General features: G+C 38.6%; 1 protein-coding gene across 5 annotated transcripts in view; it reads left to right on the plus strand.

The window, feature by feature from the left end:
• The window catches only part of ITGB8 (integrin subunit beta 8), a 51005-nt gene that overhangs the window by 20909 nt on the left and 9954 nt on the right, over positions 1-20142 (plus strand). For all 5 annotated transcript variants that reach the window (XR_001553113.2, XM_015853799.2, XM_015853795.2 and 2 more), the window contains exons 6-13: positions 2573-2731; positions 7749-7844; positions 7937-8026; positions 10695-10829; positions 13673-14078; positions 17177-17402; positions 18762-18865; positions 19962-20125. Coding sequence is in view for 4 of the 5 variants with exons in the window: in XM_015853799.2 (XP_015709285.1) it covers positions 2573-2731; positions 7749-7844; positions 7937-8026; positions 10695-10829; positions 13673-14078; positions 17177-17402; positions 18762-18865; positions 19962-20125 (1380 nt within the window). In the remaining variant the exon portion in view is untranslated. The remainder of the gene's footprint in view (positions 1-2572; positions 2732-7748; positions 7845-7936; positions 8027-10694; positions 10830-13672; positions 14079-17176; positions 17403-18761; positions 18866-19961; positions 20126-20142) is intronic.

Here is a 20142-nt window from a genome sequence, read left to right on the forward strand (position 1 = left end):
TTGTGTAGATAAAGAAAACATATGCACTTTGGTGTTGTCTCAGCTTTTAAGGAATTAATATTTGAAAAAATACAAATCAACAAAAAATTAACTTTTATATATTGATAAAACTGCATCCCCTTCACTCCCATGTAGAAAGAGACAGGAAAGATTTGCATCAGTAGTTTCCAAGATGTAAGACTATTAAATAACAGTAATTTATTTGTTCTTAAAGGCTTTTTTGCATGCTATTTTCCTTGAAGTAGTGCAACAGAAATTTTGAAAGTGTACTGATTCTTGGGTTTACAGAAGGATGCTCTGTAGGATACGTGATAGTTCTGCTCCCAGCCAAACCACAGTTCTTCTAGTGCAGTTCTTGTTTTTTGGGATGATGTCAATGTAACTCTTTTATCTTGACCATTTTCACATTCTCCTTTGGAGGATTAGGAGTCAAGGCCAAAAAGGAACACAAGCTATGATAAAAGTGAATTCTTTGGTTCCAGTTTTATTTTCAATTTTTGATGAGCTGTAACACAGGCAAATAGCTATTATTCTTAAACACTGTGATCACAGCTGTTAGAAAAAATTATTCAGAAGCTCTGAAAAAGTTCCTTAAATTGCATTGTTTCTCACTGGGTACATTCCACACTTATGACTTGTGAGTTTTAGGATCATCTGTACCTCCTAAAGCAGTAGAATGAAATAGAATGAAAACATGGACTAAGGACCACCTCTCTTATGAAGAAAGGTTGAGGGAACTGGACTTGTTTAGCTTGGAGAAGAAAAGGCTTTGAGAAGACCTCATTGTGGCCTTCCAGTACTTGAAGGGAGCATAGAGAGGGAATGGCTGTTTACATGGGTTGATAGTGATAAGACAAGGGGGAATGGTTTTAAACTAAAACAGGAGAGATTTAGATTAGATATTAGAAGGAAGCTCTTCACTGAAAGAGCGGTGATGCACTGGCACAGGTTGCCCAGGGAGGTTATGGATGCTCCATCTCTGGATGCATTCAAGGCAATGTGGCTCTGGGCAGCCTGGTCCAGTGTTTGGTGACCTTGCGCATGTCAGGGTGATTGAAATTAGATGATTTTTGAGGTCCTTTTCAACCCAGGCTGTTCTGTGATTCTGTGATTCTGTAAAGTTTGCAGATGACACCAAGTTGGTAGGGAGTGTCAGTTTGTCTGTAGAGGGATCAGAACAGGCTGGATCACTGGGCTGAGGCCAATAGGAGGAAGTTCACGCAAGACCAAGTACCAGGCTCTGCACTTTGACCACAATAACCCCAGGCAACACTATAGGCTTGGGGCAGAGTGGCTGGGAGACCATGAAGAGGAAAAGGACTCAAAAGTGTTAGTCAACGTTAGGCTGAACATGAGCCAGCAGTGTGCCCAGGTGGCCAAGAAGGCCAATGGCATCCTGGCTTGTATAAGAAATAGTGTTGCCAGCAGCACCAGGGAGGTGATTGTCCTACTGCATTTAGCTCTGGTGAGACTACACTCCGAGTACTGAGTTATACTTACCACAAAGAAGGCACCGAGGCCAAGGAGCATGTCATGAGAAGGGCAATGAAGCTGTTAAGGGTCTGAAGCTCAAGTCTCCTGGAGTGGCTGAGGGAACTATTATTGTTTAGTCTGGAGAAGAAGAGACTTAGAGGCTACTTCATAGCCCTCTACAACTACCTGAAAAGAGGTTGTGGTAAGGTGGGGGTCAACCTCTTCTCTCAGGTAACTAGCAAAAGGACAAGAGGGAATGGCCTCAAGTTGCACCAGGGGAGGTTCAGGTTGGATATTAGGAAAATTTCCTTCTCTGAAAGAGTGGTCATGCACTGGAACAAGCTGTCCGTGGGGGTGGTGGAATCATCATCCATGATGAAACATTCAAGCAACATTTAGATGTGGTACCTGTGGTACTGAAAAAAAATGGTTTACTGGGCAGCACTGATAATCGGTGGACAATTGGACGAGATGATCTTTGAAGTCCTTTTCAACCTTAATGATTCTATGATTTGTGAGAATGAGGAGGCACTAATTTAGTTGGGAACCAAAATGAGAGCAATATGCAGTTCATATCTACAATCATGAATTATAATTTATATCAGTGTGTACTGCTGTTGCTTACATAAGAACTTTATAACTCATTCCAACTCGTTTTAATCAAACATCCCTGTTCAAAGCAGAATCAGGTTAGTACATGATGTTACTTTGAATTTTTGGTTGCTCAGACATATGAAGGAAGAAGTACTGAGCTGACAAATGAGGTAATGGATGTTAGAAGCAAGGAGATTGTACACTGTTGGAGGAAAACCCAGGATTTTTTAAGATGTAAGCTTAATACCATTAATACCATCATGAAAACAAGTTGTAAGCGTATCTCTGACTCTCAGAATTTAAAAATAAATAAATAAATAAATAAATAAAAAGAGAGAGAGAGAGAGAGAGAAAGAAAGAAAGAAAGCTTTAAATATACTGGTTTAAACTCAGTGTTTCTATATATTCCTGGAAGCAGGCTTCTACATTCATCTTTCATTTTGTTATTTATTATTGAAATTAGGTAGTTATCTCTTTCTTATGTTCAATTTTGTTTCCTTTTCAGAGCCACATTGGATGGCGCAAAGAAGCCAAGCGACTGCTTCTTGTGATGACAGACCAAACTTCCCACCTAGCCCTAGACAGTAAATTAGCAGGGATTGTGATTCCTCATGATGGAAACTGCCATTTGAAAGATAATGTGTACATCAAAGCCACGAGTATGGTAAGGTATATGTCATACATTCTGCCTTCAGGGAAGTGGTGTAAATGAGGTTTTTAGGTCGATGTCAGAATACTGCTTTTAATTCAATCGTCAAAATAATATTTTCCCAGGTAGGCAAGTTGTATAATAAAGAATCAGTTGCATGGAAATATTGATATCCTTTTCATCTGAGATAAAGTGTTTTGTAGTCGGAATCAACAGTACAGAACACAGGGGAATATATTACTGTTTTTTAATGTGTTTTTTACTGTCATGTCAAAAGAATGGCAAATATTCTGTATAAAACATGAGTAGGAGGCTGTGACATTTTGCAGAAGATCATAATGTGTCAGAATTAAATGCTCATGAGACAAAGGTATTGATCATGCTTTATGATGAGAAGATACATAGTTGCATTGTTTGAAGAGACTTTATAAGAGAAAACTGAAGATGGAGCTATTCCAACCTTGATGGTCTAGGAAATACTTAGGTACCAAAAAGCTTTGCTGTGTTAATGCAGCAGTAAATATATTTGAATCTCACAGCATAAAACAAATGTGCCGAAATACATACCTGTGTTAAAAGTTGCTTCAAATCCACTGTAACTAAATAATAAGCCTTCAGTAGGTACTTTTAACTTTCAAAAGGATTTCTTCAAGTATGTACCAAATAGTTGTGAGTTATTAAGAAAGAATTGTTTTCATGAGATTTACACTATTGAACTTGATATTTCCTTGAATGAACATAATTAATTCATTTTAAGAAATGTGAATCATTACCAAATTACTGTGTAATTACCAGAAAATAGAAATATGGGCTGTGTTGTCATCACAACACACAGTGTTTTCATAGTTTTTCCCATTGCAGTCAGTTGAAGCATCCAGCCCTTGTTCAGGCCAGGCTGTTCAGGAAATCAGTAAGGGCTGCGTGCAGGCTGGCCCTGAACTGGATCCCAGCACAGATGCTTACTGGGATGGAGAAGCAAAAAAAGATTACAGTGAAACACAAGAGATTTCCAGTAATAGGGGAGTGTTCAGAACCTGAGTGGAGGAGGCAACTGAGCATGTGCTGAAGGGAAGGTCATCTGGATTTCTGATTATACAATGTTATTACAGTAACTCACTCCTTTTGTCACCTTTTGGATAATCCCTCACTGATGTCAGGATTATTTATTTCCCTCTAACTAGTCTGTCCATTTCCAGTATTTTTAGTGTCCCTACGATAAAAACAATGCCTTCCTTTGTTCTGCAAAAGCAAAGAATCCAGAAACTCCTTTCCCAACACAGAGCATACTTATGGGTTATGACGTCCCTATCTCTACTCTTTTTCCACTGCTTTACTGAACAGTTGGTGTAGATACAAATCTGTCTCTTGGATTCAGGATTTCTTTGTTCATAAAGATATTGTCAGTTTCAGAAAACAACAACAACAAAAAAGCTGTCCAACTTGAAAAATTAACTTCTCTTTCTATCTGAAAAACCTCACCAATATAAAATGGAGGCAAAAATCTCTTTACAGACGAAATTAATCTCCTTCAAAGGCTAGTTGATGGCTGACTAAAGATTTTAATTTTTTTTTTAATTCTGGGATGAAAATTTTATGATTTTATTACCTATTTACTGTAAGAAATCTCCATGATTTTTGCTTTTGATGCTTTTGTGAGATTATGTAGTCTTTCAGGCTGTCCAAATGAAACAACCTTGAAGGATACTGAGATCAGCACATTTTGGCCCATGTGTTGTCTTTATTCAGCCACTGGCTAATTCTTGCATGCCTGCATCTGAAATTTAGTAATGGAACAGGTGCCGAGTGGAAATCTTTCTCAGTATCAGACATTTTCTGGAGCAGATTTGACAAAATAGCACAGTAATGTCTAGAAGAGTAAGTGTACTGGGTTCCTATTTTTTTTTCTTCTCAGTAGCATATAGTCTGTGATTATTTCAGATATATTCTCATTAGGAAAAAAGAAAATCTATGCAACTAATACTTAAATGAGATGTGAAAGTCTACCAGTTCTTTTTCTAAAAAGCTGCAAAGAAGAAACATAGTTTTCTTTTTTTTTCTTTTCCTTCTCAGTTCAATTTTGATGTGCTATGTTAAATTAAAGAGCCATCTGTGATAATATTGTGCTCCTACTTTCATTCCTAGCGCCAGATAGTCTAGGGAAGATTGAATTCTGGCATAGTTTGATTTTTCTCTTGTTCCAGTTAAGAGGACCTTTCCTTATTTATTTGTATAGGCCTAATCTTTAAATCAGAAATGTTTCCAGTTATTCACTTTTCTTCTCACTTCTTTCTGACTTGTCATGCACAGATCAGCAAAAAGCATTAGGCAAGAAAGATATCCAGGTCCTTTTTATTAGATCTGTGCTCAGTTCACTCCCTTTCTGAAATACTTAACGTCTGTTTTAGTTATCTTCTAAGTTTAACACAGTAGGTTAAAATAATGAAATGAATGATGTAATTGGAACAAGAAAGACGATCTAAAATGGGAATATACTCTCCTAAACAGTAGTGGGAGTAGATAAGATAAAAATACTTAGAGTACACCAAGGTTTTTACCACAAGCAGAATGAGGCTCCTCAAGTGACCAGCAGTCCCTTATGTCATCTCTTTAATGTACTTAAAATAAAAAAAAAAAAGATACTGTGATTCTTTTGGGGCTTTAAAAAATTGTACCCATTCTAATACAAAGGAGTGTTGTCCTTCTAATCTGCAGTGAGACTTGAATGCCCTATTAACCAAAATAGGCATCGGAATGAGTTAGAACTGGCAAGAAGATGGAGGTTCAGTTTTTCTTGTAAGCAGACTATGTAGTTTGGGATCTGGTCCCTACAACTCTTGCATGTCTATGTATGTCATCTTTACTTTGGTAAGCTCCATCTGAATAAAACTTTTCTTTCATGGAAACCCATTTCAGCTACTACCAATCCTGAACTTTTGCCATTAGTTGCAGAGATGTTGAAGGTTCAATTATTCCAAACTATTATTCCTAACTATTCCAAATACTGGAATTTGGACATGCCTGGTGTCATGGTGAGCAGGAGGAGATTGACTTGTTTGTGCACCCTCTGATGATCCCTCACCACTGCCCTGCATTTGGAGTGCAGTGGGTATTTATACAACATCTAGTTTCACTGGCCCTTGTCCTGGGAGCACTTGCCTCATGTGTGATCTGCTATTTGCATGTGGCAAATAGCTTGTGCAGGCTGAAGAGGCCCAATCACTGTGGTCTGTGGTCATGGAGAAGGGAGGAGATCTTAATACAGTGTTGTAAAAGAGGTAACAAGGCTTCTGCTGCTGCGCCTCAGTCTTAAGTAAGGAATGTATACTCTATGGACCCTCGTGTATGGCACACTTGGAAGCTGCAGCTGTAAGAAGGTTGATTTATTGCTGTGTTACCCAACCTTACTAAATCACTTACCTTATCAAAGGATAAATGAATGGAGATTCTGTTTAAGATCAAACTGCAGCAAGGAGCTCCTTTGTTCTTTCTGTCCAAGGCTATTTATAATAGTGCAATGTGGTGGAAAATGGATTTTACCCCCTTACATAACTTTGTCTCTGCTGTCCTGGCTTTCAAGTTACTGTTAGGATAGCATTTGACTTGCAGGCTGCTTTGAATAACAAGTGGCACTCCAAGGAGTAATGAATTGTGCAAGTAAACTGTGAGAGCATGTTTGTGTAGGAGAAAGGAAGAAAGAAAATGTGGGACAGATGATGAAAAATGGCAGGAAGAGAAAGACCGCAGAACTATGTGGGGTAAAGCAGTTGCCTTGATATGTGTATAGGTGTCCTGATGAAATCTCTGGAAAGGCACGAGCCCCAGTCACTTCACTATGTTTCGGTGTTAATTTTAGATGTTGAATTTACTTCCTAGGAAGTATTCCCAGACTTACAGTAAATCAGCAGTGTCTTTCAGATTCCGTTTGTTTTGGAGTACTGGAACTGAAAGGAATCCCATACAGCCCAGATTTACAAGCCCACTGAGATCACAAAGACTTTGTTCTTCTCAATATCTTGGATGAAGAGATAGCAAACATACCTCTTGTTCCCAAATCTTGCAGCAAGAAGTGTGGGAGGGCAGGTCACAGCAAAGGACTTGCCCTCATAGGTACTTCACCAAGAAGAGTAATGTCCCCAGTGTGGAGAGAAGTGAAACTCATGCTATCTTCCTCAAGAAGAAGCAGGGTTCAGAAACTGTAGCAGGCCATTGCAGTGACAACTGGAGACATTGCTCCTTAGGCAGGTCTTGGAAAAAGCTGTCAGCTGTAAGATATGTATAGGGTATTGACATTGCTAGAACTCAAACCAGTGGTTTCATTTTGCAAATGTGTCTGATCCCTGGTGCCAAAATACCTTTCTGAGAAACAGATTTAGAATGATAGAATTGCTCAGATTAGAAAAGACCTTAAAGATCATGAAGTCCAACCGCAACCTAACCATACTACCCTAACTCTAACAACCCTCCACTAAATCATGTCCCCGAGCACCACATCCAAATGGTTTTTAAAGACATCCGCGGATGGTGACTCAACCACCTCCCTGGGGAGCCTATTTAATAACTCTCCTTGCCACTCTTCAAACCACACCTCATCTTAGTGCCCTTATGTCATTCCTTCTCCTTGACTTTTGAGCAAGAACCCACTTATTGTTCTCAGGAATCCTTTTATTATTCTAGGCAGAACATGGAAAATACCATATCCAGCAGCTGTTTCATAAGCATCAGACTCCAACAAAAAGGTACTGTGTGGAGAGTTCGCTTAGTCCTACCATTCTGCGGCACAGCTGCAGAGCTCACAATGGAAGTGTATTGCAGCTCACCTGATGCGCTGATTTAAATTGTCTTGTTGTGATTTTTTTGTTTGTTTCTTTTTTTAATATTTAGTCAGTCCTACCTTCTTTTGGATGTAGACCTAGTATTTCTCTGTACATTTAGAAATAAGGATTTAAGTGGCTTTGGAGCCCTGTGTTATGCCAAACATAAAATCTAAAGGTTTCCCTTACTAAACTGCAGTTCTCTTTGTGTTATTTTGCAGGAGCATCCATCTCTTGGGCAGCTCTCTGAAAAACTGATTGACAATAACATCAATGTCATTTTTGCAGTTCAAGGAAGCCAGTTCCATTGGTATAAAGTAGGTTAGAAACCTGATTCTTTTTCTAATTTTGAAAACACAATATTTTAAAAAATATTTTGAATGTGCATAAATTACTGTATTTTTTGTAGGATCTGTTACCTCTGTTGCCTGGTACTGTTGCAAGACAGATAGAATCACAAGCAGCAAATCTCAATGATTTGGTGGTAGAAGCTTATCAGGTATGATTGCAATGACTGTGCTGGATGCTGTCTTTGTACAGGTGTTTTTTATTTTTTTATTTTTCACTAAGAAAAATAGGTCTAGAGCCTAAAGTTGGAATTTCCAGGCCCCAGCTCCACATTTCTTGTTTTCCAAATGTCTGAATTGGTGGGTGACAGTATCCCTAAACAACTATGAAACTCCTGGGCTGCTGGCATCCCAAAATCAAAACCTTATTTTATACTAAGGATGCTCCCTAATACAGTGTTTGATTCTTTGCACCTTTTGCCATGTTACTTCGAAAGAAATTTCTGTTTCATTTGTATTTTGGGATCTCAGATCTCTGGTTAAATACCAGACGCTACTGCCTAAGCACCATAAAAATTCAGAGCAAAAGGATACTGCAACATTTAGAGGGTTTTACCTAATAATTCTTAGAAAAAATGGGGGGAAAAAGTAGATATTTACAAGGACGTAGTTTGACAACAGTGATTATTGTGGAAAGCAGCATTAACATTTCATGCAGCTGCATAATGTCTCTGGGTTTTAGCACAATGAAATGAAGAAAAGTTTTGATAGGGATTTGAGAGAGAACAAAGGAAATGTCTCTGTGTGCTTCCCTGTAGAGTTCTCAACTGGAAGTAGTAGTTTGGGAAAAAGCATTTGCACAAATGATTGCTTAGGAATGTCAGCTTTTAAGGGGGGACTGTCATCTTGATAGTGAGTGTAATGGGGGATAAACAGCTTTAAAATGAAGCTATGAAGTATACATTTGACCCACTAGAGCAATGGGAGCACATAGAGCAGGAGTAAAATAAAAATAGGCTAGGTAGCTGAATGTTGTCCGGGTGTGCAAGTTACATAAATATGCAAGACTAAAAAGTTAGGCAATTAGTTATAAGCCTAGATGCAAGGTATCTGTGTGCATCACATTAATTTTGATTATTTGGAGATGAAAGAATGGAATTGTCCATTATGCTAGGTTAACCATCTAAATGAGGCTCTTCGGTTGCTTTCAGCAAATTAGCCCTAATGAGGAGCCAAATCCCAAGTCTATTACTAGCAGTAGAGTGGGCTTGTGTGCGTTTTCATATTGTCATGTTAGAAACATTGTGCAGATGCCAAAGTCATTCAAAAGCAGAGGAAGTATAATCAAATTGCAGATAAATTCTCCCTGATATTAGATTTTCTCTTCTAATATCAAGAAGTCTCATTTTGAATATAGATATTTGCAGGAAATAGTGAAATACTGCTTGGAAAAAAGAAAAAGAAAAAGAAAAAAAAAATGTAATAATTTGCAGATCATGGTTCTTCTGAATGCCAATTTTGCACTGTCCACCCTTAATTGAATCAAAGTTTTTGCAGAGTAATCCAGGATAAGCATTCAATGAAAGGAAATAGAAATTTACAAAATAATCCTTTCCGCTAAATGGAAGATTCTGTGGGACTTTCCTTCTCCAGCCACCCCCAATTCATTCTTGCTTTATTTTCTTTTTTCTTTATTTTCTTTTTTTTTTCTTTTTTTTTTCTTTTTCTTTTTTTTTTTTTTTTGACAGTATCATCCTTCCTATCATAAACTGCACTGGATTTGGTACTTCTGAGTACTTTTGTCATGGTTTTACTTTCTTGTAATATACAAACAACACAGTGAACAGGGTTTGAATGTTTTGCCTTCATGACAACATAAGTATTTACATAAGAAAATTTAGTGTTGGTGTTTGATGGCAATGGGCCTCTTGTACTCTTGTTCCAAGCAGGGAAGCCTTAGGCTTAGTTGTGGAAAACCTTGTCTGGAAATCCCTAAAAAACCAAAGATGAGTCACTAAGTTTGAAAAAGTTACTTAGCTAACCATGTGTTGAGATTCATGTAATTAAATTTTCATTTGTAGCAGTAATGTCCCACAAAATTAATTTTAAAAATAGTAAGATGCAAGGGATTTTACTGTTTGCAAGGAAATTTAGTAATCCCTCGGTGCAATAAATTTTTACAGTTTTAATACGTTTGAAAAGTCAAACAGGTAATATTTCTTTTGTAATTACTAAATAGGATTTTTGAGGTCATAGAAAATACTGGTTACAAAGCAGGCCTTTTACTTACTTTGTGTTGTGAAAAGCCCTCATGGGAATTAACAGATTGTTGACTTATATAGTCCTATCTGACCCAAATAAATCAGGAAGGGTAATCCCAGTCGCCTTTATATCACCCTAAGATTTGCTCAGAGGAAACTTTTCCAAGACAGATGCAAAATATCACAAGTTTAAAGCATTGATTAGTTACCTTTTCTGCTGAAAAACAATAGTTGCATGCATGTTTTCTGTTTTGACTCTAAGTGTGCAGCTAAAAGACAACATAGTCTCTCAGATAATAAGCAGTTTTTGTTACACACAGTTGTTAGAACAGATTTTCAAATTGCCAAAAATACAGCCTCAAAACCATCTTAGAAAAGCTGAAAACATTTTTATCTGGAAAATGTAATCCACTTTATCAGTGCTACCAGTTCATTGATTCTGTATATTTGGAATGTAATTGGGTCTTTATATGGGAAACAATGCTTTAATTCATTCCTTTATTCACACAGACAAGCTTTCTTCATTTTTAGTCAGTCATAGTAGCAGTACTTGCTATTAGTCATTAAAGCACATTATATGTTGGAATGCAATGCAACTAAAGTTGTTTTCTGGTTACAGAAACTAATCTCTGAAGTGAAAATTCAAGTGGATAACCAGATTCAGGATCTTAATTTCAATATCACTGCAATCTGTCCTGATGGAAGCAAAAAAACTGGCATGGAAGGATGTAAAAATGTTGGATATAATGAAGAAGTATGTTGATAGTTTTCTTTCTTCAAGGAACTGGAATACTTGTTTTTCTGTTTGGTTGGGTTTCAATGGTGTGAAATCTTCTAGGGATTTACTCAAACTGAAACTGGACTTTAGTGATTAGTGATCACAGACTCTCTATTATTCTCTGGTTTTATTTTTCCCAAATCTCGTTTTAATTCTCACTAATCTTGTGGGACTCAGGCTCAAAGCTTTTCCTGAAAGCTAATGTCCATTAAAACTGTCCTCCTTTGTCCTTCACTGGACACAATGGCTGTGTTCATTGTGATGAAATTTGTACTTAAAGAGGCTGAAAGATAATCACCCAGTGGAAAAGAATCGTTGGAATTTGTGCTGCTTGGATCTGTACAAGACACCACCTTTCACACTCCTTGCTCTAGTAGCCTTTGTGCACATTCAGAGTCATGGGTAATTAGTTTATTTTATAAATCAAATTAATAAAATTATTTATTCCCATTTGGATCAGTACCACCTACTGAATGAAATGGATTATAAACCTGGAGCATCATGCACCCTGAAAATGTGGGGGAAGATGTCTGGCTAATATAAAGAACATGATTTTCTTCCCAGAACAACTTCTCTGTGTGTTGATATATTTATTTGATTGCTTGGACCAGTAGAGTAATTCATGTAGCTTGCCAGGAAGCGGTCTGTGTTTCTGGAGAGCAGGGTCAAGGAGTTCTTTCCTTGTGGTGTACACACAGCTCAGTTGATGGGATTTGATTGTGTTTGTGCGTAGAAGTGGCAAAACAAAACAATAGATCAAATGTGTGAATTTTAAACATGTTCATTTAAATGTATTTTATATGCTTCTCCATTTTGTCTGCACAATTTGCAGCTGATTAACTGCTATACTTTAAGGTAGATGTGATATGTTTTTGTTCTTAACTCTTCTGAAATGTCATTGCCTGTGTATGTCATAAGAAATAGGAATGGAATTCGTTCTGTTTAATGAAAAGAAAAATATTTATATCTGGTTCTTTTTATTAAAAAGACAAGCCAGTTGATTGTAAAAGACCACATGTGGTCTTACAGCTTACTGCAGTTGAAAATGAGCCATCTTCAAGAGATTAATTTATTTTTAACCGCAAAGCCTCCCTTCAGTATTTGTTTACAGGCAGAATGCTTGTTCTTAATTCTCACATTCCTTTCATTGTCTAAACCTTCTTCCTTCCTTTCCTTAGCAAAACATAAAAGTGCATTATATTCTGGAAAAATCCTATGTCCTCTTCATGGGGCAAAACTAACTTTGACTATTAGTGAGTTCATAGTGTCATGATTATTTAGTGGTGATAACTTTAATCTTTCTGCTGCTACCCATCACGTTTCATGACTTTTAGATAAGGCATTCTTTGCCCTTACCTCCCATGTTGTATGGGAAGATTGCATTTTCTAGCAGGGCCCTGTGCTGAACACAAAGCTCGTTCTCTAGCTGTAGCCTTTTCTCCCCTCGTGACATGCACCTGCTGTATGAATTATTAGTGCGTGTCCACACTTCCTCATGGAAGAAGTCTCAAGCACAGAGCCTGCTGGCAGCTGGGGGTTATACATGCAGTGGAGCACTTGAAAAACAAGAAGAAAAGCAAAGAGAGGGACAAAGCCTTTGTGCACACTCGATGGGATGGTTAAGGAGTGCACACTCGGCACTGCATTCTTCTCCTGCTGGTGTGGGCAGCCGCAGCCCGGCTGGTCACAAAGCTGCCTTTGTGGAGCTGGGAGGGGGAGACTGCCATGGGGAATGAATGCTGCAGTCTTTGTGGGGAGTTTCAGCCTCCCACAATACAGCTTTTTTATGTTTTCAATTCTTTTGATTTGGAAAAAGTTGGTGATAAAATGTAAAGGCACTTGCATCCCTCGGGTTCCTTTCTCACCTTTTCAGTGATACTTTCCCTGCAAGAAGGCTTAGAAGACTGGTTCTCAGTCAGGTGATGGCATGACATTAGTGGGAATTCCCCATCAGAAGCCTTGCCGTTAAATATGTTAAAAATAAATAAATAAGTGCAATACAAAAGATTGTGATGATGAATACACAGACTTCTGTGCTGAAACTACCACAGATAGCAAAACTCAAAGAGCTTTGGCAGTCACCTAACCCCTAAAAGAGCCTGGGCTGTGGAAGGAGTCAGGCGCCAGGGGCCACTGATGCTGTGAGCACAGCCATGGGCTGTGACCCAGGGCATGGTGCTGGTGGCCTGGCCATGGCCAAGGGTGAGTGCAGGGCTCTCTCCAGAGCAGGGTCACAGCCAGAGCAGCAGCACTCTCCTGTTCCACACGCATCACAAGAAAGGCAAAAATAAGGTGCTGCTAAGGTGTGAGCCATTTCTTGGTTTTAACAAGTGTAGGTAGGACCTTCCAGAAAAGCCCATGTATTTTATGTTTCCACAGTCTCTTTCTGCAACAAGGAAATTTACTGTAGATTGTTTTTATGATGAGTATCTGTTTCTGCTTGTGTTGCTCTTGCTCTATCCATTCTGATTTGTGTTTCTATAATATAAACAGAATGAACATATTTAAAAAAAAAAAAAAAAAAAAAAAGGAGGTGGAAAATGGTAATTCTATGAGCATTTATCAAGTATTAAACCTGTTTTCTGCAGCTATGCTTTCTTAACATGAAAAGCAGACTCCTGCCAACCTCATGTTGTTAGGGTTTAATCATGTTTGCGATGCTTATGTTTGCTAGTATATTTCACAAGTGGCCACTAAATACTATTACCAGCTACTGCACGTTCATACGTAATGTGAGATTCTTCTTTGTGCATTAAAAATTGTAAGTAATTTGTAGGGAAAAAAAGGATAAATGTAAAATATGTTTTTATTTTTCCTAGGTACTTTTCAATGTGTCAGTCACAGTGAAAGGATGTGATACATCAGGGGGAAGAAGTTATGCAATACTTAAGCCTATTGGTTTCAATGAAACCACTACTATTAATGTACAGAAAAGCTGTGCCTGTCAGAATGGAAACAACACAAAGCCCAAGAGAGTATGGACTGATGAAACCTTTCCTGATGGCAAACAGCCCCATTGCAGTGACAGCAGTTGCAGCTACAGCAGAGAGACGTTTCCTTCTGAGGAGTGCAGGCAGCACCAGGACCAGCCCATCTGCAGTGGCCAAGGAGATTGCATAGAGGGAAAATGTTTCTGCTACAAGAACAAGCTAGGCAGGGTATATGGCAAATACTGTCAAATGGATGATTTTTCTTGCCCATATCACCAGGGAAACTTATGCTCTGGTAAGCTGCAGAATTTAGGTCTGTGCTTTACTTTTCTTGTGTTTTCTTTTCTGAAACTTATGTACATTATGCATCTGAAAGAAATGATGTAAAGCTGTCAAGTACAAGAATTATGTGTGCAGAATTAGGAGATATATGTGAGATGCTGAGAGAATAGAAGGAGCCATAACATCTACATGTAGTTCTGATTTTCTAACACCCTGAATCAGTCTTGTCATAGATACAGTGATATCTGGTTTCTAATACTGATACATATGCAAACACTTAAAGTACCTTTAAATTAATGATATTAAGGAAAATAGATTTTAATCAGAATCATTATCTCTACTGGAATATATTTTTTACCCTCAGAAGTTATATTTCAAGTACTTTAAAACCTGTACTGCTGTTCTGCATCCTCTCATTTCACTCTGTACTGAGTGAGGCATTGGCTGATGTGTTGCCAAGCTACTCTCAATGATGTTTGAAAAGTCACAGCAGTCAGGTGAAGTCCCTTGTGCCTGGAAAAAAGCAACGTCACACCCATTTTCAAGAAGGTTAGAAAGGACAATCCAGGGAATTACCAACTTGTCAGCCTCATCTCTGTGCTGGGGAAGACCATGGAGTGGATCCACCTGGAAGCTATGCTGCAACACATGGAGAGCAGGGAGGTGATATAGAACAAGTAACATGGCTTCACCAAGTCCTGCTTGACCAACATATTGGCCTTCTATGGTGGTGTAACAGCATCAGTGAACAAGGAAAAGTCACTAAAGTCAACTGTCTGAACTTTTGTTCAGTAAGGCTTTTGACACAGTCCCCTACAACAACCTTCTCTCCAAATTGAAAATATATGGATCTGACAGGTTGGCTGTTCAATGGAAAAAGAATTCCCATTTACTCCCCAGCGAATGGTGGTCAATGGTTCAATGTCTAAATGGAAATCAGGAATGAGTTGTGGACCTCAGGTGTCAGTGCTAGTACAGATGCTCTTTAATATCTTCATCAGTGATACTGACAGTGCAATCAAGTACATCCTCAACAAGTTTGCAGATGACACCAAGCTGTGTGGTGTAGTCAACATGACCAAGAAATAAGATACCATCCAGAGAGACCTAGACATGCTTGAGCAGTGGGCCTAGGTGAACCTCATGAAGTTTGACAAAGCCAAGTCTTGTATCTGGATCTCATCAACCCCCAGTATCAATGCAAGCTGGATGGAAGGATAGAGCACAGCCCTGGTAAAAAGGATTTAGGGACACTGGTGGATGGAAGCAGGATACAAGCCAGCAATTTGCCCTTGTAGCCCAGAAAGCCAACTGTGTCCTGGGCTGCACCAAGGGAAACGTGTTCACCAGGTCAAGGGAGGTGATCCTGCCTCTCTGCTCTGAGCTAGTGAGACCTCACCTGGAGTACTGTATCCAGATATGGATAGATACATCTCTCAGTATAGGAGAGACATGAACCTGCTGGAGCGCTTCCAGAAGAGGGCCACAAAAATGATCCACAGCATGGAACACTTCTCCTGTGAGGACATATGAGAGAGCTAGGACTGTTCAACATGGGGAAGAGAAGGCTCTGAGGTGACCTGATAGTGGCCTTTCTGTATCTAAGGGGGATATAAGAAAGAAGGGGACGGACTTTTATCAGGATCTCTTGTGACAAGACAAGGAGAAATGGTTTCAACTGAAAGAGAGATTTAAACTGGATATATGCCAAAAAAAAAAAAAGTTACTACAGGAGTGGTGAGGCATCAGAACAGGTTTCCCAGAGAGATGGTGGAAGACCTGTCCCTGGACATATTCAAGGTCAGACTGGAGGGATCTCTGGGTAACCTGGTAAAGCTCTAGATATTCTTGTTCATTGCAGAAGACGGGACTAGATGACCTTCAAGAGTCACTTGCAGCTCAAACAATCCTATGATTTTATGATTCATTCCAACACAAAAACTTGTTGTTCATGTTCTCAGTCTTCTCCTCTGACCACAGCAAAGTCTGGGTATTTAGTTTTTCTTATCCTAAGCAGAACTTTCAAATTTGCAAGGTCCCAAAGCCTGTGATGCAGTGGAAGAGGAAACAGGGAGATCTTTGTCTAAGACATGTTGGAGATTCTTACTTTGATGGAGTCTCCTGCCCAAGCAACATGGGACCATGTCTCTGTATCTGCCCCTTAGTGGGATATTTTACAGCACAGAGCCCAGGCAGAACAAGAGGCAGCCTATACTTTACTCACACTGCCCCCCGCCCTCAACCCTTAGGCAATTCCATGTAGTTAGATGGGACTGTCTTTCTGCATCTGCTCTGCAGGTCCTTGAAGCACAAGAAGGGCCACTGCAGTACATGCAAAGTCTATGTACTGCTGAGGGCATGGCTGAGGAAGTCTCATAAGATTTGCTATAGCTGCAAGCAACAGCTGCATTGGACTCTCTGTTTTTATATTTCCTAAAGGTGTTTTCTTACGTTGTAAAACTATGGCTAAACATTACCGGCACATCAATTGTACACCTGTCTTAATATACTGCAATGTGAAAAATGTCTGGATTTTGCCCTAAAGCATCCACTGATTTGCCACCAGAGGTTCTCCATAGCCTTTGAGCCCTTGAGGCTGTGCAATTTAATTTTCATACTGCATTCAGTTATCTGTCCCTTTAAAAGGCTGAAAAATGTTGTAATGCATGCTTCTGAAAAGAAAATGAAAAGAACTGGCTTGAACATATGAACTTGATACTCCTTCCTCTCAGAATTTTGCAATTTATTTGAGCTAAATGCTTAATTGCTACAGAGTAGTTTGTTTAGTTTGCTTGAAGGCTGTTTTCCTGAAAGTTGTGTAATTTTTAAACTCTTCTGCTTTGATCCATGACAACAAGGAAAACTGTGGTAAAACATTTTAGGACACAATCAAGGTAGCAGCTTTTGCTCAAATTAGCAGCAAACAGCAGCCATAAATGTGTATCATGGTGATAATTTCAGCCTAATTGTTAACTTTAAAAGCTTATCAGCAGGCCAAGGACTACATTAGCTGTTTGATATAAGGCACCTGCAATACAAACATATGTATATAAAAATTGACTTTCTGTGTTTTCATAAAAGCATTTGACTCAAGGTTATCTGATGTTTTAGGTAATGGTGAATGTGAAGCTGGTAAATGTAAATGCTTTGCTGATTGGGAAGGTGACCGTTGCGAGTGTTCATTACAATCAGCAAAGCAGTGCCTGAATTCCAAGGGCCAGATTTGCAGTGGAAGAGGAAACTGTGTATGTGGAAAATGTGAGTGCACTGACCCAAGAAGCTTTGGCCGTTTGTGTGAATTCTGCCCTGCTTGTAACAAAGCCTGTGAAGAAAACTGGTAGGTTACTTGTGCCACACTTCATGTTTAACTCTGTAGTGTTGAAGCAAGGAGAAATATTTCTTCTTGGCTATGTATACTATGTGCTATTTTCCTTAGATGTTTAGATTATAGGAAACTTGAAACATTTCCTACCCAAGGATTTTTTCTATGTAGTAGGGTTTTCCTGCTCACAAAACAGCTGAATGTCCACATCTGTGCTCATCAGTATTTCTGCTTTGGGAAGTCATAGGTGATATGTGGTATGAGTATGGCTTTTTTCATATATACTAAGGGACAGTTCTTCATATAAAATGTTCTGAGTTGAGAACAGAGTCTATAATTTTGGGATTTTAGAAATGGACACTAGATCCTGCTCTTAAGTGCCACTAAGTCCAGTAATATTTCCTGAATTTCTCTCCACGCTCTCCTTGTGCCTACAGTCTGAAGGGAGGAGGAGTGAACAAGAGCAGTACCCATGCACTGTCACTGTGTTTTTTAAGGTAGAGTGAGTGAAACCTTGTCCGTGGTTTCTCTGGCCCTCCTGAAAAATAACACAAATATCGTCTCACATCCCAATTTCTACAGCATGGTGACAGAACAGCCTTTAGTTGGGGAGGGAAATGCAGTAGAAACAGAAATGTTGATTATTTGTACTCATTTGAAATATAGTTCATGTGGTAAATGCACAGGGGAGACAAATTGGACTGTATCTGGAAAGGTGACTGCTAATAGATTCGCCGGATAAAATGAAGTTAGCCTTGCTGGCTTAGACTAATTCATTAGACTAATTCAGTATCACTGTGAAATGTGTGCCTCTAATACATTCAGAAAATGGCATACATTCATTTGAAAAAGAATCAAGGCTTTTCTGGTATCGCCTGAGATGTCCATCCTCTTGCAAAGCTATAAAGTGAAATTAGTGAGGCTGCCATGCTGTCTCCCACCTTGCTGATGATCTGTATAAGCTACCCAGCACTGAGAACTTATATGTTTTTTCCTAACAAAGCATCAAAAAAGTTCTTGACTATCACAGCATATTTTCCAGTGATAGACAAGGAAGACTAAGAATGAACAGGAGGCTGACAGTGGAAGAGATGGTGCAAGACCCCTGAGGAACACATCTGAGAATGCAAAACAGGGGCCGGATGAAGGGGGCTTGAAACCAAACAGATGTTCTACTTACTAATTCTGAGTGGTCAGCCTTGAGAAGTGTCACAGGGATAAAATGCTGAGGAAGGCATCTCATTTCAGAAAAAATAAATAAATGTCGCAATGTTTTTACTAACAACAGGAAAACAATACGTCAGCTTGTTGATAGAATCTCTGTAAGGAGAGAGCAGAGAAAAACAGAATGATTTAATTACATTTTTCTTACAGGAATTGTGTTCAGTGCCATCATTCTAACAATGCATCTCAAGCTAAACTTGACCAGTGTAAAACCTCATGTGCTTACTTATTGCATTATGTTGACCAAACTTCAGGTATGTAGTATTTTCTAGATAATTTTGGTGAGAGTTGAAAATCTGTCCAGATTAATGTTAGAAAACATCACTGTTACCTTTCAGAAGTATGTCAGTATTATTACAATAAGAAAGAAGGAAAGCGGGAAAAAAGAAATTACTCCTAGCTTCAGGGAAAGTAAAAGATAAATAGTGACAGGAAATGTAATTGGCAAGCATTGCTAAATAGATTTCCCATTTCCTTGAGAAATCACATCTAATAATAATGAATCCTGCCTGAGCCATGCTTGAAGAAATATTTGTAAAAGTCCATTATGACATTTGCATGTTTTATTACATTGGATATGTTTACATTATTTGACATTACCAGAAGTGAAGAAGGATGAGATAGAATGCTTACTTCACCATCAGTAATGTTTAAATACTCCCTGCAAGTAAAAAAATGTTGTAGTTTTAAGGGTCTTGGAAGAATAAAATACTTTTTAATAAAATATTATCAAGCTTAATTAGTCCACACTGCATCAAAAATGGACTTAGATTGTTACCTTATGTCTTGTCACATTTCTGTATGTCTTTTTCCCTGGAAGATTTTTCTGAATGGGAAAACTAGTTAAGAATACATTTCTCGTGGCCTTTTTAATTAGAAGAAAGCCTACAGTGTGAGATCATTGGTCAGTGAGGGCAATAGTACACAAGCAATAAAGAAACTACATTTTCTTTCATATTTCGCCAGTGATCTGTGCTGTAATCTCATGAAAATCAAACTGTGTTGTACCTGAACCTCTCTAACAAGTTGTCTTCTCAATTTCAGCTATAAACTCATTGGTTTGCAGAGAATTCATGGTTGCTAGCACAGCGAAGCCTTAGTCCTACTCCCGTAGATTAAAGGGATAATATTTGAGCATTTTTCTATGCTTGGTCTTATCAGAGTTGGTGATGTTCTTTGCTTTAGAAGATTGTTTATGGCAACACAAGCTACTTTCCTTTAATGTTTATCAGGCTTGTGTTACCTTTATGCTCCATTAAGATGCAGTGGTAAATGTAAATATAAATGTGCTTTAGGAATGTGCTTATTCTGTATGTTAAGATTTACACTTTTGTTTTCCTTTCCTTGCAGAATGTTTTTCTGGACGAAGCTACTTTAGAGTGTTTTCCATAATCTTTATAGTTACGTTTCTGATTGGGTTGCTTGTTGTACTTATCATCAGGCAGATAATTCTGCAGGGAAATAGCAATAAAGTTAAATCTTCGGCTGATTACAGAGTCTCTGCATCAAAGAAGGTAATTGATTTCAGAGC

This window comes from Coturnix japonica, chromosome 2 (assembly GCF_001577835.2).
Source record: "Coturnix japonica isolate 7356 chromosome 2, Coturnix japonica 2.1, whole genome shotgun sequence".
NCBI lineage: Eukaryota > Metazoa > Chordata > Aves > Galliformes > Phasianidae > Coturnix > Coturnix japonica.